The sequence below is a fragment of the Schistocerca gregaria genome, chromosome 3 (genome assembly GCF_023897955.1).
Source record: "Schistocerca gregaria isolate iqSchGreg1 chromosome 3, iqSchGreg1.2, whole genome shotgun sequence".
In the NCBI taxonomy this organism is placed as follows: Eukaryota; Metazoa; Arthropoda; class Insecta; order Orthoptera; family Acrididae; genus Schistocerca; species Schistocerca gregaria.
In genome coordinates this window covers 940,094,550-940,111,218 of record NC_064922.1, presented here as the reverse complement: position 1 = coordinate 940,111,218, position 16,669 = coordinate 940,094,550, and the positions used below count along the sequence as shown (strand labels likewise).

Genomic DNA, 16,669 nt, shown 5'->3' with positions numbered 1-16,669 from the left:
CTCTTTTCTTTTATGGTTGCGAAACATGGGCACTCAAGGCCGGAGACAAACAACACATTGATGTGTTTGAACTTTCGTGCTGGTGTAGGATGCTATGCATAAAATGGACCAAAAGAATAACAAATGTGTCCATTATTATGTCTCCAGATACCTTTCTTTTCGAGTCACTGAAAAAGTTCTCCAGTTCTTTGGCCATATTGTGAGAAGAGGCAGAGAAAGTCTAGAGAAAATAATTTTGCAAGGAAAGATCAAGGGCATGAGACCAAGAGGAAGAGCAGAGAGCAGATGGATAGATCAAATCAAGATCATTGCAGGTCTACCTCTTTTCAGGCACTAAGAGAAGCTGGCAACCGTCCTAGATGGACACCATTGGTTCATGGGGTCATGACGCTCAGCAGTGAGCATGACAACTTATGGTGATATATGATATGCAGTACATATGAACTTCTTCAGAGCATAATAGTTGGCAGAACTGGTAAAGCCCCTACATGGAGATTTTTCTGTATATCATTATACCACAATTCCAGTGATCTTACCCAAACTTTCTCCCCCTACTACAATACTTGGCTGCCAGAAATAATAATATGCATGCTGCAAAAAAAATGTGGGGAGGGCAGGGGGGAGGGGGGGGGTGGACTGTCCAGTACAACTGGAACTGACTTGTTAAACATTTATCAGACAAGAGAGTGATCACTGTTAATCATATCAGATTCTATACAAACATTGTGACTTCTACCAAACCTACTCCTCAAAGTGATCCTTTGCAACAATTGTGTCTCAGTTAGTCCTTTTTTGACTATAACATATCACAGATCCTTTGAACAAAAAACTGTGCCCTCTATTGGAAGAAAGCACAGCTCACCCATTTACAAAAGGGTTAGTGGAAGTGTTATACAAAGCTACCTTCCAATATCATTGACATCCAACAGGAGGAATGGTAAACAGTGTTTTTAAAAGTATCATTGATTGGTTTTTTGTGAATGGTCCCATCTTCAATTTTAAAAAGGCAAAACATTCAGTTCTGCACATCTAGGTGCACTAAAGCAATGATAAATGTAGCACATGGTGAAGAAATAATAACTCTGGTGGAAACTACAAAATTCTTAAGTGCACGTATTGATGAGAATCTAAATTGGAAAAAACACTTACTGGAACTCGTAAAACAACTTAGTTTGGTCCCGTTTGCCCCATCATTGCAAATCTTGGTGGGAGAGAAATCAGCAAGTTGACATATTGTAGTTCAATAATTTGTACGGAATAATGTTGTGGGGTAACTAATCTTTAGGAAGGAAAGTCTTCGTTGCTCAAAGAAATACGGTAAAAATAATGTGTGGTGGATTCACCTGAAACCATCGTGTAGAAGCCTATTTAAGGAGTTGGTCATACTGACTACTGCAGCACATTATATATATTCTGACATGAAGCTTGTTGTAAAATATTCACTAAAATTCAAAATGAACAGTGATGTACATAATTACAGTACCAGCAGGGAAAATAACATTATTTACTCCACATTAAGATTCTCTTTAGTACAGAAAGAGGTGCACAGTGCTGAAACTAAAATTTTTGATAACTTGCCCAGTGATATAAAATGTCTGAAGGACTGCAAATTAAAATTTAAAAACAGACTGAAAGGAACATGAAACTAACTTGATTTCTGTTGAATCTTGGGATATACTCGGAGTTCAAACAGAATGACCTCCCTGCCAGCCAGTGTGAATTCCCAAAACATCGTTCACGTGAAACTCAACTCAACTCTCACTTTTTCGTGTAATCTCCTGAAAGCTACAGATCAAGGCAGTCAATTGGGTGAAAAAAAAGTTACTCAGTATTAATGAAATACAATTATATGAGTGTCAAAAGATATTTTTGAACTGTTGACAGTTTCTTGGTAATGAGGATGCATCATGTGATATTGGGTTGAGCATCATCACCAGATGAAGAAATGTCGGGAGTGCCCCAGGGAAATGTAGACACAGCTTTGAGAGGGAGGGGGTGAAGAAATATTCAATAAAGTCTTTTAAGGTTGACAACTAACTTTAATGTTAAGAAATGTAAAATCGTGCACTTCACAAAATGATAAAATATAGTACTCTTTGACTACAATATTGGTGAGTCAAAAGTGGAATCGGTCAGCTCATACAAATACCTGGATGTAACTATCTGTAGTGATATGAGATGTTATGACCAGATTGTAGGTAAAGCAGGTGGCAGACTTGGCTTCACTGGTAGGGAACTAGGAAAGTGCAGTCAGTTTATATTGGATATTTGTTATGAAGCACTCGGGCAACCCTTCCTAGATTGTTCCTCAAGTGTGTGGGATGCCTACTGAATCAGACTAACAGGAGATATAGAACATGTAGAAAGAAGTGCAGCATGAATGGTATCGGATTTTATATGAATGCATGCTATCTGTTTTTATGGACACACCTGCAAGAAAGACCTGAAGCAGAATCTGCAGCTGCGATACATGTTATATAAATGTAAGGTGGGGGAGGGGAAAGGGAAAGGGAGATGTCATCTGCATTGGCACTTTGTGCGGAACTGGTGGCGCCAAGTGAAAATGTGTGCCTGACTGGGACTTGAACCTGGGATCTTCCACTTACTAGGCAGTTGCATTAAGCATTGCGCCATCTGGACACAGTGTTTATTGCAAATGCGTGGATTATCTCGGCATGCTCCCCAGCCAGACCTCATTTCCACCTAGTGTCTGTGGGATTGTGCCAAGATAGTCCATGCATTTTTGATAAACCTACCTCCCTGGTCACCATGACCAACTATATCATCACCCACAATTACTTCGCTTTTGGCTGCACCGCCTACAAACAAATCTGTGTTTCATCAGTGGGGACCTGCATGACACCATCCTATGCCAACTTACTCATGGGTTATCAAGAGGAATCCTTCCTAACCGCCCAGAATCCCAAGTCCCTCGCATGGTTCAAATTTGTTGATGACATCTTTGTGATGTGGACTGTGGGTGAAGAAACCCTATTTATATTCCTTCAGAACCACACCACCTTGCCCCCATTGGCATCACCTGGTTCTTCTCAAACCAACAACCCACCTTCCTCAATGTTGGCTTACACTTCAAAGGTAGCTACATCAGTACTTCAGTCCATATCATACCTACCAATCACCAGCAATCACTTTAACAGTTGCCACTCATTCCATACCGAGACATCCATCCACATAGCCTATCGATGTGTGGCTGTCACATTTGAAATGATGAGCAGTCTCTCTCCAAATATACAAGGTTCTCACTGAGGCCATCACTGACAGAAATTACTCTCCCAACCTTGTACAGAAGCAGCTATCCTGTGTTCTTTCTATCCAGTCACAAAGGGGCGTTTTCCTCATGACTCAGTACCATCCAGGACTGGAGCAATTGAATCACATTCTTTGCCAGGATTTCGACTACCTCTCACCATATCCTTAAAGGAGGAATTTTCTACCCATTATCGTTCCCACCCATTTCACAGTGATATTCTGCCACTCACCAAACCTACGCAGCATTCAAGTTGGTCATGACATTGAATATACTGCCAGAATTTTGAGGTGAATCTATTTGCAATGTAGATATTTTGCCCACAGGAGTTGTACTGTGCCACATACTTCAACTTTGGATTATGTTTCCAGTTGCTGTTACTCTGTGATGAAGCTATTACATGTGCAGCAGCAGATCTATTTGAAGGATGCCCAGAATATGTACTCTTTTTTTCTGACAATGCACCACTGTTGTTTTGTAGTGATCTCAGTGTGGGACAACATACATAACTTACTTCTGAAGTTCCTATGTTCACGGTCTATTCTCCTGTTTTCTATAGAACTGTGAAAACGCCTTTTTCTGTGAAACAGGTTTTTGTATGTAGGGTATTGAACAAACATAAAAACCTTACACACACCACCTGCCTGAAGTGACTTCTGAGTTTTATTTGCCATCTCAGGTAGTTGCATGGTGTGGAATGACATTTTTAGTTGTTGGTGTTAGCACAGCATTTGGCACTCTGGGCTATTTTCTCTTTGCAAATGCATCATTTCTGTCGTCATATTACTCTTCTTATTCACCCTCTTCTTCTGTTGTAGTCTCCCCCCCCCCCCCCCCCCTACACACACACACACACACACACACACACACACACACACACACACACACACACACACCAAAGTACTGTTGTGTATGGCTGTGGTGTGTTTACAATGGGCCTAAAATATTGAAAAGTTGCACTAGGATTTCATCACTTAGCTAATTTCAGAGAGACACATCCTGTGATCTTAGTTACTGGATTCACTGGAGTGAAGTACTTCCTTGAAAATCTTAACAAAATGTTAACTCATAATAAATGCTGTGTGCAGAAGTGTAGTTTCTGCCATAGGAACATTTGTACTGTAACCAGAAGACTCAAGTAAATAGTGAATTGTGTTATTGGACCTTTAAGGAAACGTAGCAGAGTGTCAGTGATGAGATGCTGTGCTTCTGATCAGGATGACGTACTGCTAAAGGCAAATGCTGGGATAGTTCCTTTGAAAAGGACATTGCCATTTCAAGTCCTTCACCATTAGTCTTTGATGACCTCCTTATTTATGGAATATTAAAAACTAATTTTCCCTTGTGTTTAACTTTTAGATTATAAGTTGTAGAAAGGGGAGGATTTGCAGATGTTGGTAAGGAAATGTAAAAAATCCTCCAAACTTTTGAGTCGAGAGACTAGTGGGTTTCTAAAAATGTGTTGGGTCTGGTTTTTCAATGCTGTTCTTCAGTTATTCATGCTTTGGCAGGTTGAAACCCAATACTGTTTATACTCTTGGACAATTTACTTATTAAAACAATTTGCAATTCAGCACGAGAAAGAGACAGACTATAGACTTGTTATTTTATTTCTAGTTTATCTGTTCTTAAATTAAAAAAAAAAAATTATTATTTGTGCTTGTTATTGTATTTGAAGTAATTGAACTGGATATGATTTCTAAGGACTAAATTTTTGTCTGCAGGTTGTTCCAAATGCTGTAGTAACTGTGACCAATGGACAAAAAAATCCAGCACCTGCTGTTTATGTTAAAAATGGAGCAGTTGTTTCTGTGTCACCACTTGTGGGTAAGTTTTCTTTTGCAATATTATTTGTGCAGTGCATAAAATTTTGTTAGAGAATGATAGAGAGAGGTGGCGCAGTGCTCAGCATACTGGAGTTGCATGTGGAAGGATGACTGTTCAAACACATGTTTGGTCATCCACATGTATGTTTTTTATGATTTACCTAAATTGCTTCAGGCAAATGTCAGGATGGTTCCTTTGAAAGGGCACGCAGGTTTCCTTCCCTAATCAGAGTTTGTGCTATGCCCTTAATGGCTTCCTGGCTTCGCTGTCGACGCGACATTAAACACTAATCTTGTTCCCTTCCTCCTCCTTGGAGAATGAGTTTATTAAGTATTTACATCAGTGGCGTATCCTGAAAATGGTGGTAAGGCATGCAGCATGAAACTTGCCAGTTGCACACAACTGTGGTTTTAACTGTACTGGAACTCCACCCTGCAGTTCTTGCAAAACTCCTCAGTAATGTAATCGAAAAATGAGTTTCAAACTTTCACATACACCAATAGCTCCTCGTTTATGGACATGAAGGAGAATACAGACAGACGATTTTGCCCTTGTGCATTCCCAGCAAAGGTATTTATTCTTTTCAGTGCAGAAAAATGATTGTCCTACTGATGATAGTGTAGTCAGTATGGTTAATATCAGTTCACTGAATTTATAGAGTTCTGGAACTCTAGTGTGAAGTATTTCTTTCACAGACATGGCTGCAAGATGTGACATGAACATAGCCGGCACTATAGACTTCAACCTAACAATATGAAACAACTTCCCATATATTTTCCCTAAATTTTCAAATGGCTCCTTTCAATAAACTTAGTCAGGCAGTGAATCAAGTCTGAGATTTAAGTGCTTAGTTATAGTATCTAATACCTCAATACAAATCCTCTCTCATCCTTTGCATATGTTTCTGTGCAATTTTCTGTTTTTCTCTCCCTTGGAGTGTCACATACCGGTTGCTTTCAGCCTTGCACTGTACCTTATCAAAGCCATTGTCAAAGCTATTGTATCTCATGCACAGCTCTCAAGTCTTCAATTTCTTTCTGCAAATTTAGTTCCAAAGAATTTGACTGCACACTGTTAAATGTAACACCTGTCATGAAAAAAATGGCTCTGAGCACTATGGGACTTAACATCTGTGGTCATCAGTCCCCTAGAACTTAGAACTACTTAAACCTAACTAACCTACGCACATCACACACATCCATGCCCGAGGCAGCATTTGAACCTGCGACCGTAGCAATCGCGCAGTTGCGGACTGAGCGCCTAGAACCGCTAGACCACCGTGGCCAGCAGGTGTCATGAAACCAGTTAAAAAAAACACACACACACACACACACACACTCTATAGGAAGTTAAATTGAAAATCTCGTAACATAATAAGAAATCGCCTTGCTTTATTGATAGCAGGTGCATCCCAATTTTGGTGATTTTTCCAAAGTAGTTGCCTCGATTGTTGGAAACACAACTTTTCCAGTATCCTTGAAGTTACACTACTGGCCATTAAAATTGCTACACCACAAAGATGACGTGCTACAGATGCGAAATTTAACCAACAGGAAGAAGATGCTGTGATATGCAGATGATTAACTTTTCAGAGCATTCACACAAGGAGGCGCTGGTGGCGACACCTATAACGTGCTGACATGAGGAAAGTTTCCAACCAATTTCTCATACACAAACAGCAGTTGACCGGTGTTTCCTGGTGAGTCGTCGTTGTGATGCCTCGTGTAAGGAGGAGAAGCGCGTACCATCACGTTTCCGACTTCGATTAAGGTCGGATTGTAGCCTATCATGATTGCGGTTTGTCGTATCACGACATTGCTGATCGGGTTGATCAAGATCCAATGACTGTTAGCAGAATACGGAATCGGTAGGTTCAGGAGGGTAATACGGAAGTCGTGCTGGATCCCAATGGCCTCGTGTCACTAGCAGTTGAGATGACAGACATCTTATCTGCATGGCTGTAACGGATGGTGCAGCCATGTCTCGATCCCTGAGTCAACAGATGGGGATGTTTGCAGAACAACAATAATCTGCACAAACAGTTCGACGACTTTCGCAGCAGCATGGACTATCAGCTCGGAGACCATGGCCGCGGTTACCCTTGACACTGCATCACAGACAGAACCGCTTGCGATGGTGTACTCAATGGTGAATCTGGGTGCACCAATGGCAAAACATCATTTTTTCGGATGAATCCAGGTTCTGTTTACAGCATCGTGATGGTTGCATCTGTGTTTGGCGACATCGTGGTGAACGCACATTTGAAGCATGTATTCGTCATCGCCATACTGTCATATCACCCGGCGTGATGGTATGGGGTGGCATTGGTTACACGTCTGTCACCTCTTGTTCGCATTGACTTCGACCAGTAGACATTACATTTCGGATGTGTTACGACCCTGCCTCTACTCTTCATTCAATCCCTGCGAAACCCTAAATTTCAGCAGGATAATGCATGACCACATGTTGCAGGTCCTGTATGGGCCTTTCTGGGTAAAGAAAATGTTCGACTACTGCCGTGGCCAGCACATTCTCCAGATCTCTCACCAATTGAATATGTCTGGTCAATGGTGGCCGAGCATCTGGCTCATTACAATACGCCAGTCACTACTCTTGATGAACTGTGGTATCGTGTTGAAGCTGCATGGGCAGCTGTACCTGTACACGCCATCCAAGCTCTGTTTGACTCAATGCCCAGGCGTATCAAGGCCGTTATTATGGCCAGAGTTGGTTGTTCTGGGTACTGATTTCTCAGGATCTATGCATCCAAACTGCGTGAAAATGTAATCACATGTCAGTTCTAGTATAATATATTTTGTCCAATGAATAGCAGTTTATCATCTGCATTTCTTGTTGGTGTAGCAACTTTAATGGCCAGTAGTGTATAATTCTAATTGTCTTGAAAAGTGGATGGCTGCTGTCAATCTCTTAAGCATTTCCTGGTTCTGTTTCATTGGTTCATTGTGATTTTAAAATGCTCGTATGTTTTTGTTCATCTAATTGTAAATCAATCCTACTTTTACCAAGTGTTCCCAGGGTTATCCAGGCATGAATAGAGATTGATTTTTCCTGCAGTGTATAGATTAATAAGGTCTGCATAACCGTGATATTTACTTTTACAAGGAGATTTGTCTTTTCTGAGAATCAAACATGGCTGCATAACCAGATTATTTTGTTGTTGTAATCGGGATTTGTTCTCTGTCTGTAAATTGCTGAGATGGAGTTGATTGACCATTCTTAACAAGTTCCAACTTTTCACTGAATGGCTGTTAGTGGAAAGTTTAATAAAAACACTTACTGCTCTATGACATCACTATTACATTTACTCATTGTCTGAAACTGATGGCTAAAATATCATCCTGACAAATTAGATGAGTTCTGTTCATCCATCATTAATGCACCCGGAGTTTGAGGTAGCATAAGAGAAAAGGTGCTGAATGCAGTCTTCCCGTTGCCTATGCATCTGCCCATGTTTCATGCATCCTTCATGTGATGGCCAAATGGAACTCGAGTCAACTACAGCGCCTTCCTTATATGTTTCGAGAACTACCACAAGGAAGTGCCCATGCAGGTGCACCATCTCTTATGCAGTGCAGAAACTAACTGTCAGCTCAAAGAGAACAAAAGATTGGCTGAAATAAGTATCATATTATGATTTAATTATTATGAATGGACTTACAATGAATATTTGTGATTTAACGACACACACATTTAATAGAGCATGCAGTGCGTGAATTGCATTTACGGAGAATGCACACCTCGGGTGGCACAGGAAAGCAGCACATTGCTAAATAATGTTTTCATAGACCAAGATAAATTTATTCAAATAAAAAAATTTCCTGAAACTTCCTGGCAAATTAAAACTGCGCCACACTGAGACTTGAACTCGGGACCTTTGCCTTTCGTGGGCAAGTGTTCTACCATCTGAGCTATCCAAGCACGACTCGCGCCCCATCCTCACAGCTTTACTTCTACCAGTACCTCGTCTCCTACCTTCAAACTTTACAGAAGCTCTACTGCAGTTCGCAGGTCCCGAGTTTGAGTCTCGGTCCGTCAGGCAGTTTTAATGTGGCAAGAAGTTTTATATCGGTGCACACTCCACTGCAGAGTGAAAATCTCGTTCTAAAAACTTTCCCTGTTAAGAATTCCATACAGTAATGCAAAACAGCCCTCTAAATCAGTGCGTTCATGTAATGATTTAACAATTCAAAATTTTAGGGAAAGCTTGCAAAGTTTAGACTGGGATGAGGTGTACAGGGAACACAATGCGAATTTAAAATTTAATCTATTTCATGATACCTTTGTGAGTATATTTGAAATCTTTCCCTAAGAACTCAGTGAAATATAATTATAAGAAACCAAGTAAAAAGCCATGGCTTCCTATAGGGATAAAAATATCTTGTAAACAGAAAAGGGAAATGCATCTTGTAGCTAGGAGGAGTAATGCACCGAAACAGTGAAACATTATAAAAATTACTGCATTGTATTAAGAAAAGTTATTAAAAAGTCCAGAAGCATGTGCTTTATGCCTGAGATTAGCACATCCGATAATAAAATGAAAACAATTTGGAATATTGTTAAAAGGGAAACAGGGCAACCAAGAGCACATGAAGACTATATTTCTATCAAACACAATGAAAAGTTTGTTCACACAAATTTAGAAGTAGAAAACATTTTTAATAATCTGTTTTTCAGTGTTGTAGAGAAAATAAGATCCAGCTATTCATTAGAAAATGCGAGGCATTACATTGAAGAGGCAGTACCTAAGCAATTTGATAAAATTGAAATTCAACCTACCTCTCCTACTGAAATTAGGAAAATAATAAATTCACCAAAAGTAAAAGCTCACATGGAATGGTGGCATTTTCAACAAAGTACTAAAAGCTTGTTCCCAACAAATAAGTAGGGTTCTCAGCCACATATGTAGCAGCTCACTGAAACAGGATATTTTTCCAGAGAGATTGAAATACATTATTGTTAAACCATTGCACAAAAAGGGGATAGATCTTATGCTAACAACTACAGCCCAATCTCATCTCTGACAGCTTTATCAGAAGTCCTTGAAAAAGTAATGCATTCAAGAGTAGCATAACACATTTGTAGAAATGAAGTACTAACAAAATGTCAGTTTGGTTTTCAGATAGGCATTTTCAACAGAAAATGCTATATGTGCTTTCACTGATCAAATATTAAATGCATTGGATAACAGAACATCACCCATTGAGATATTTTGTGATCTCTCAAAGGCTTTTGATTGTGTGAATCATGAAATTCTTGTAGATAAGCTTAAGTATTGTGGTATGAGTGGGACAGTGCACAAATGGTTTAATTCATACTTACCTGGAAGAATGCAGAAGGTTGAAATTAACAATACAGATGGTCTGCAAAAACCAACAGAGCCTTCTAACTGGGGAGGTACCAAAAACAATGTCCCAGAGGGTTCAGGCTTGGGTCCCGTATTGTTCTTAATATGTATTAATGACTAGATACTCCATATTCATGAAGATGCAAAGCTAGTTCTTTTTGCTGATGATACAAGTATAGTAATCGCACCAAAGAGGCAAGAATCAGCTGAGGAAATGGCAAATAACATCTTTTAGAAAATTATTAAGTGGTTATCTGAAAATGGACTCTCACTAAATTTTGAGAAAATACAGTTTATACAATTCTGTATAGTAAATGGCATAACACCATTGATAAATATAAGCTATGAACAGAAGTCTGTTGCTAAGGCAGAATACTCAAAATTTCTGGGTGTGTGCATTGATGAGAAATTGAATTTGAAGAGAGATGTTGATCTGCTGAAACTGTTAGGTTCAGTTACTTATGCTGTTAGGCGTATTGCAAATTTTGGTGATAAGCATATCAGTAAATTAGCCTACTATGCCTCTTTTCATTCACTGCTTTCATATTTCATCATATTTTGGGGCAATTTGTCATTAAGAGAGATAGTATTCTTTGCACAATAGAGTGTAATCAGAATAATAGCTAAAGCCCAACCAAAATCACCTTGCAGACATTTAAGAAACTCAGGATATTTACAGTGCCTTCGCAGTACTTATATTCACTTATGAAATTTGTCATTAATAACCCATCCCAATTCAAAAAAACAGCAAAGTGCAAAACTTCAACACTAGAAGAAAGGTTGATCTTCACTATTCTGGATTAAATTTCACTTTGGCATAGAAAGGGTTAATTATGGTGCCACAAATAACTTTGGTCGTTTGCCAAACAGCATTTAAAGTCCGTCAGAGAGCTAACCAACATTTAAAAGAAAATTAAAAGAATTTCTGAATGACAACTCCTTCTACTCAATAGATGAATTCTTAGATATGAAGTAGTGACTGTAAATAAATAAATAAATAATTTTCTGTAAGGAAAACTTATGTTGAAGTGACACGTTTCATATTTATGATCTATGGAACAACGATTTGTGTGTGTGTGTGTGTGTGTGTGTGTGTGTGTGTGTAGGATATGTGGCTTGCCCTGTGGCCAGTATTTGCAGTTCCAGGAATTCACATAATGTGAACAATTAAACCAGACCTCATCTGACATGATATAAACCAAGATGTCAAAGTAACTGTTAGCAATTGATGTTAACATCCAGTTACAATCATCCACTGTTTTTTCCCGATCCTCAAATTTCACGTCTTGCACCACCATCATATGGAAGGCTTTTAATTTCATATATTTTAGTACAAGATGTACAAAATACATCAGCCTGCTTGATAACTTCCCTGCCGACTTAACGGGGACTTCCCTTAATGTCTATGCGGATTCTGTCTATAGTTTCAGGGGTCCCCACTGTCAGATGCCTATTTCTCTGCACATTCTGAATGGGTTCTACAGTCCTCCATTTCTTGTACATATCTGGTGATGAGTTTTTATTTATTTTTACCAGAATACTTCACTTGAAACATTTCTTTACATTCCTTGATTGGGGGCTGTCTTTATGTAATTCTGCACTGTATCAATTCGCTGTTGTAATGCAAGTTGCCCCATTTTTGTAGTAACTCACCTATGAGTTTCTCACGACACACACACACACACACACACACACACACACACACACACACGCACGCATTTCAACTTCTTTTTGTATACATTTTGACTACACAGTTATCAAATTTTTCAACATATTTGATACGTAACAAAACCGAAGAGCACAGGATTTTACATTTTCTGCCTTATCGTGACTTGACATTCTGGGCATTAATGATAGCTTTAGTTAAAATACTGGCAGAGGTCATGGTTGAACTGCCTCGTTTATGACACTGCCAAGCTCAACAAGCAATTGCTCAGTAGCCATTACCGAATGTTTTGGTTGTGCGTTGATTATTGTTATCCTTTATTATTGTGAAATACATCTTGGTCCCATCAAAGTTGGATTATTGTGGCAGAAGGGATCAGCTAGCCCGAAGGCCATGTGCCATTTCTGCTTTTACAAAAGCACTTGAGAAGGGTGTAGGCTGGTTGCCCTGCAAGAGGGAGGCAGGGCTTGTTTCCCAGTATTGCTCCTCTCCCCTCTTGCTGTATTTATTCCAGTTTTATGCACACGAGCTGAGTACCAGTTTATAGCGTCTGCACTGTGCACTATACCGACCACGAAACGTGTAACAATATTTAGGCCACACCGAAAATCTTCCCGTATGATGTGAAGAGAGTTATTATCTGCTCTATTTCAGTGCTAAGTACGTTATCGGTTCTATCTGTTGTGATGCAATGTGTAGGTCAGATGGCTATGAATGCCCACAAAAGGTAAAGATCAATGTTCTGCCAGTTTTTTATAATCATCAAGAAACTCTCCATTCACTGACGGGAAAATGCTGCAGCTTCTCAACATTTGTTGGAATCTTACATAGAGCAAAAGATCACAAAAAAGTGTTGATGTTTTAGAAAAAGAAAACATTCCAATGAAAAAGCCTCCTCAATCACAACTTTTAACAGCCAATTTCAAATCACTGAGGCCTAGTCTGTAGTCAAGTAGTGTGATAACTTTCTAAATGTTTTTGTGCAATCATTTACACACAATAAAAGATGTTAAATTTTCATCCCTACAGAATAATCCATTTTCGGAAATGGCATGAGTATTTTGTGGGCCATATTGGCAATCCCGATCAAATGCATGTTTATTTTGGTAAGTTATTGTCAACACGAAGGGTGTTAAGTGTTCCTATAAGAAGTTGTAGCAATGAAAATGCCAGAATAGCAACAATGCTGGGTGTGTTAGCAAGTGGAAGGAAGGCCTCCCCCCCCCCCCCCCCCCCCCCAATGCGATCGTTAGCAGGAAAGTAACCCAGATAGGAAAACTGCGTGCAGGACTTAACTTTAGGTGCAAAGCAAGGCCTGATGTTAGATTGGGTTGCTTCAAACAGATTACCAGGCTCTTTGCTTAACAGTATAAAAATAATTGGTATCCAATTTTTTTTCAGGAGACACCTCACCCAGAGTTAAGCATCTGACAGCAGTCCTAGCCCATTCCTGGTGGGATGACCACACAACTTCAAGTAATATGTTATTGTGAATAGACCTGTTTTAAGGCTCACCTGCTACAGTTTTACAATGAGTGGCCTGTTCAAGGGGACCATGTCCCCACTCCAGGGGGGAGTTGAAGAAACCTTCAATATCCACACTTGGCCAATAGATTCTTACTGCATGGTGCAGAATCTCAAGTGAATCTGTAATGAAAGGATTCAGAAAGTGCTTTATAGCCTGTACTGTGGATGGTTCAGAAAGCGACATACTGTGGGAGTGTCAGGAATAAAGAAATGCTAGTAGGGTTACAGATGATGATGATGATGACACAAAGTTAGTTAAAAAGAGGAAATGAAAATAAAAAATAATGTAAACGATTTCTTTTTATTTTATTTCTTCTTGTATTATCAAAATATAAAAAGTCAGTGAACTGCATAAGTTTCTGCTTGTGTGTGTGTGTGTGTGTGTGTGTGTGTGTGTGTGTGTGTGTGTGTGTGTGTGTGTGTGTGTGCGTGCGTGCGTGCGTGTGTGTGCGCGAGTGTACACCTGTCTTTTTTTCCCCCTAAGGGAAGTCTTTCCGCTCCCGGGATTGGAATGACTCCTTACCCTCTCCCTTAAAACCCACATCCTTTCGTCTTTCCCTCTCCTTCCTGAAGAAGCAACCATCGGTTGCGAAAGCTAGTAATTCTGTGTGTGTGTGTTTTGTTCTTGTGCCTGTCTGCTGGCGTTTTCCCGCTTGGTAAGTCTTGGAATCTTTGTTTTTATATATATATATATATATATATATATATATATATATATACTGCAAAACAGCTTGTATGTTCGATTAGTCAGAGTATGCTAACAATAAAAATGTCTCAAGGAACCTCTTAAGCAAGAGGGTTGTCTTATGTTAAGGGCTGTCTTATAGTCGAACAAATACAGTATATTAGTGGGACAAAATGCAGTTTGTGTGGTTTTCATCCTTAAATGGTTTGTCATCTGTTAAGCGTATATGCTCCTGTAAGGGATATGCATGTACAGGATTGCGGAATTGGTTATTAGTGATCTGTATTTACATTTCTTTGGAATTTGTCATCAGTGTCCAATCTTTTTATATCTATCATGATTGTGTGTTTAGAGAGAACTACTGTAAATGGCTTGCCTGTCCCCTCACTTCAAAGTGGATCTCTTGTGGATTTAAAGTAACAAGTGCACGCACATTGAAAGAGAACCTGTTTGCAGGTGCTGAATACATTGAACAGGCAAACAAAAAATGATATTCCCTCATCTATGAATGTTAAAGAAACAAATAGTATGAAATCAGATATTTCTAGATAACCAGACATTTCTAGATAACAGTAGAATGTGACAGGAATGAACCACAAATTATTGTAGAGCTTGACCCACGTCAATCTTAAACATATTGGGCAGGTCTGGGTGTTCTTCAGTCAACAGGTATATTTGAGGATCCTCAGGGTTCTACATGTTCTAAAACAAAATTGTTTTATGTCATCGCTTATTTTACATCAATAAAAGATTACCTTTCCTAGGCACCAAAAGACATAAAGTTCTACTGTAATTGCATACACACCGTAAACAGCCCAATTGGAAGCTGTAAAAGTTAAAGAATGTCTTTGATTACTGTCACTAAACATATTTATTACTGTTATTCTGTACTTCTTGAATGCATTTGCATATTCTAAACTAAAACCCATAGTTATATTGGTGCTTTGAAACTATGTCTAATTCGATTTGCTACCTTTCATTTTCATTTCTTTTTGTGAGGGGTCCGATTTCGACAGCTGTTTTTCAGTGTATTTTCTGAAAGTAAAATGTAAATGATGCAGAACATCACCAAGCCTTTTAAAACATACTTACTATTTTCTATTTTAAAAAGTGAAATGGGGATTCAGTTTAGGGAACTTTCTTCTACTTGTTTCATTATTTGTCATTTTTCATGGGCATATGCACTCCTTACGAAGATTGTTGATGAGACAGAGCTCGGATTGGATATGTATTCACTGCTTGTACAGCTTACAGCACAATGTATAAAACTGACAAGATAAACTAAAAAAAAAAAAATTCCGAAATAAGGCAGTCAGTCTTTAAGGGATTGAAAAATTCTGCTAATCTGTTTTCTAATCATGTAAAGCTTTTATGTCTTCATGTTTGAATGTGTAATTGCTTTTGTGCACATTTTCGAATGTGTTGTTGCTTTAGTGCAGGAATGTGCACACTGAATTATATAGCCATATAGTTAGATTTAAGTGTGATAAACAGAAAGTTCAAGTAATTTGTGGGTATGTCTGTAGGTGTTGTTAAATTTCCTTCCCTAGGGTCTGGAGCAGTGGGCCAGCAGGTTCCAACATCGACACGTCCTGCGGGTTTGCAACCATCAGTAGCCCAAGGTTCACCAAGCAGGCCACAGATTCGTCCTGCACAGGGTTTAACAGCTTCTCCTCAGTCGCGGTCTTTGCCTCAACATGCTCAGGTGTGTCCAAGAACTCTTTATAACATTGTAGAACACCTCAAATCCACAAACAGTAGTATAAAATTTTGCCATTTCATTTTTTTTGTATTCTTTTAGATTGTTCATTGTTAATGTAGCTATTTTTAATGTACAGATTGTTTTTGCAGAAAGCTGTTTTGTAACCCTTCAAGTAATCATACTATATTCAAAAGTGGAGACATTGATACTGTAGAACAGCACTTTCTTGTCCAAGTTGAAAGCTGAAGTGATCATTAGTTACTTATTTACAGCTGATTGTGTTTGTGGAGTCCCTGTTATAGTTTGTGAGCTTCAGAGGGAAAGTAGTGGAATGTCAAAATATAAGGCAGCCTTATGAACTTCTTGTATTCCAGTCTGTTCATTCTCATACCATACTCACATTTTCATCAGTTGCTCACAGATTTTTGTCAGGTTAAAATAATAATTTAGTTATTTAAGTCGAATGCGGGTAAGCTACTACAAACAGCATAGTGAACGCATTATTGTGGCCAAGATAGATACGAAGCCCACACCTACTACAGTAATAAAAGTTTATATGCCAACTAGCTCTGCAGATGACAAAGAAATAGAAGAAATGTATGATGAAACAAAAGAAATTATTCAGATAG

General features: G+C 39.0%; 1 protein-coding gene across 21 annotated transcripts in view; it reads left to right on the top strand.

Moving 5' to 3' along the window:
- LOC126355848 (activating transcription factor 7-interacting protein 1) overlaps positions 1-16,669 on the top strand; it is a 280,695-nt gene that overhangs the window by 250,797 nt on the left and 13,229 nt on the right. For all 21 annotated transcript variants that reach the window (XM_050006328.1, XM_050006319.1, XM_050006324.1 and 18 more), the window contains 2 exons: positions 4,993-5,095; positions 15,889-16,043. In XM_050006328.1, the coding sequence (XP_049862285.1) occupies positions 4,993-5,095; positions 15,889-16,043 (258 nt within the window). The remainder of the gene's footprint in view (positions 1-4,992; positions 5,096-15,888; positions 16,044-16,669) is intronic.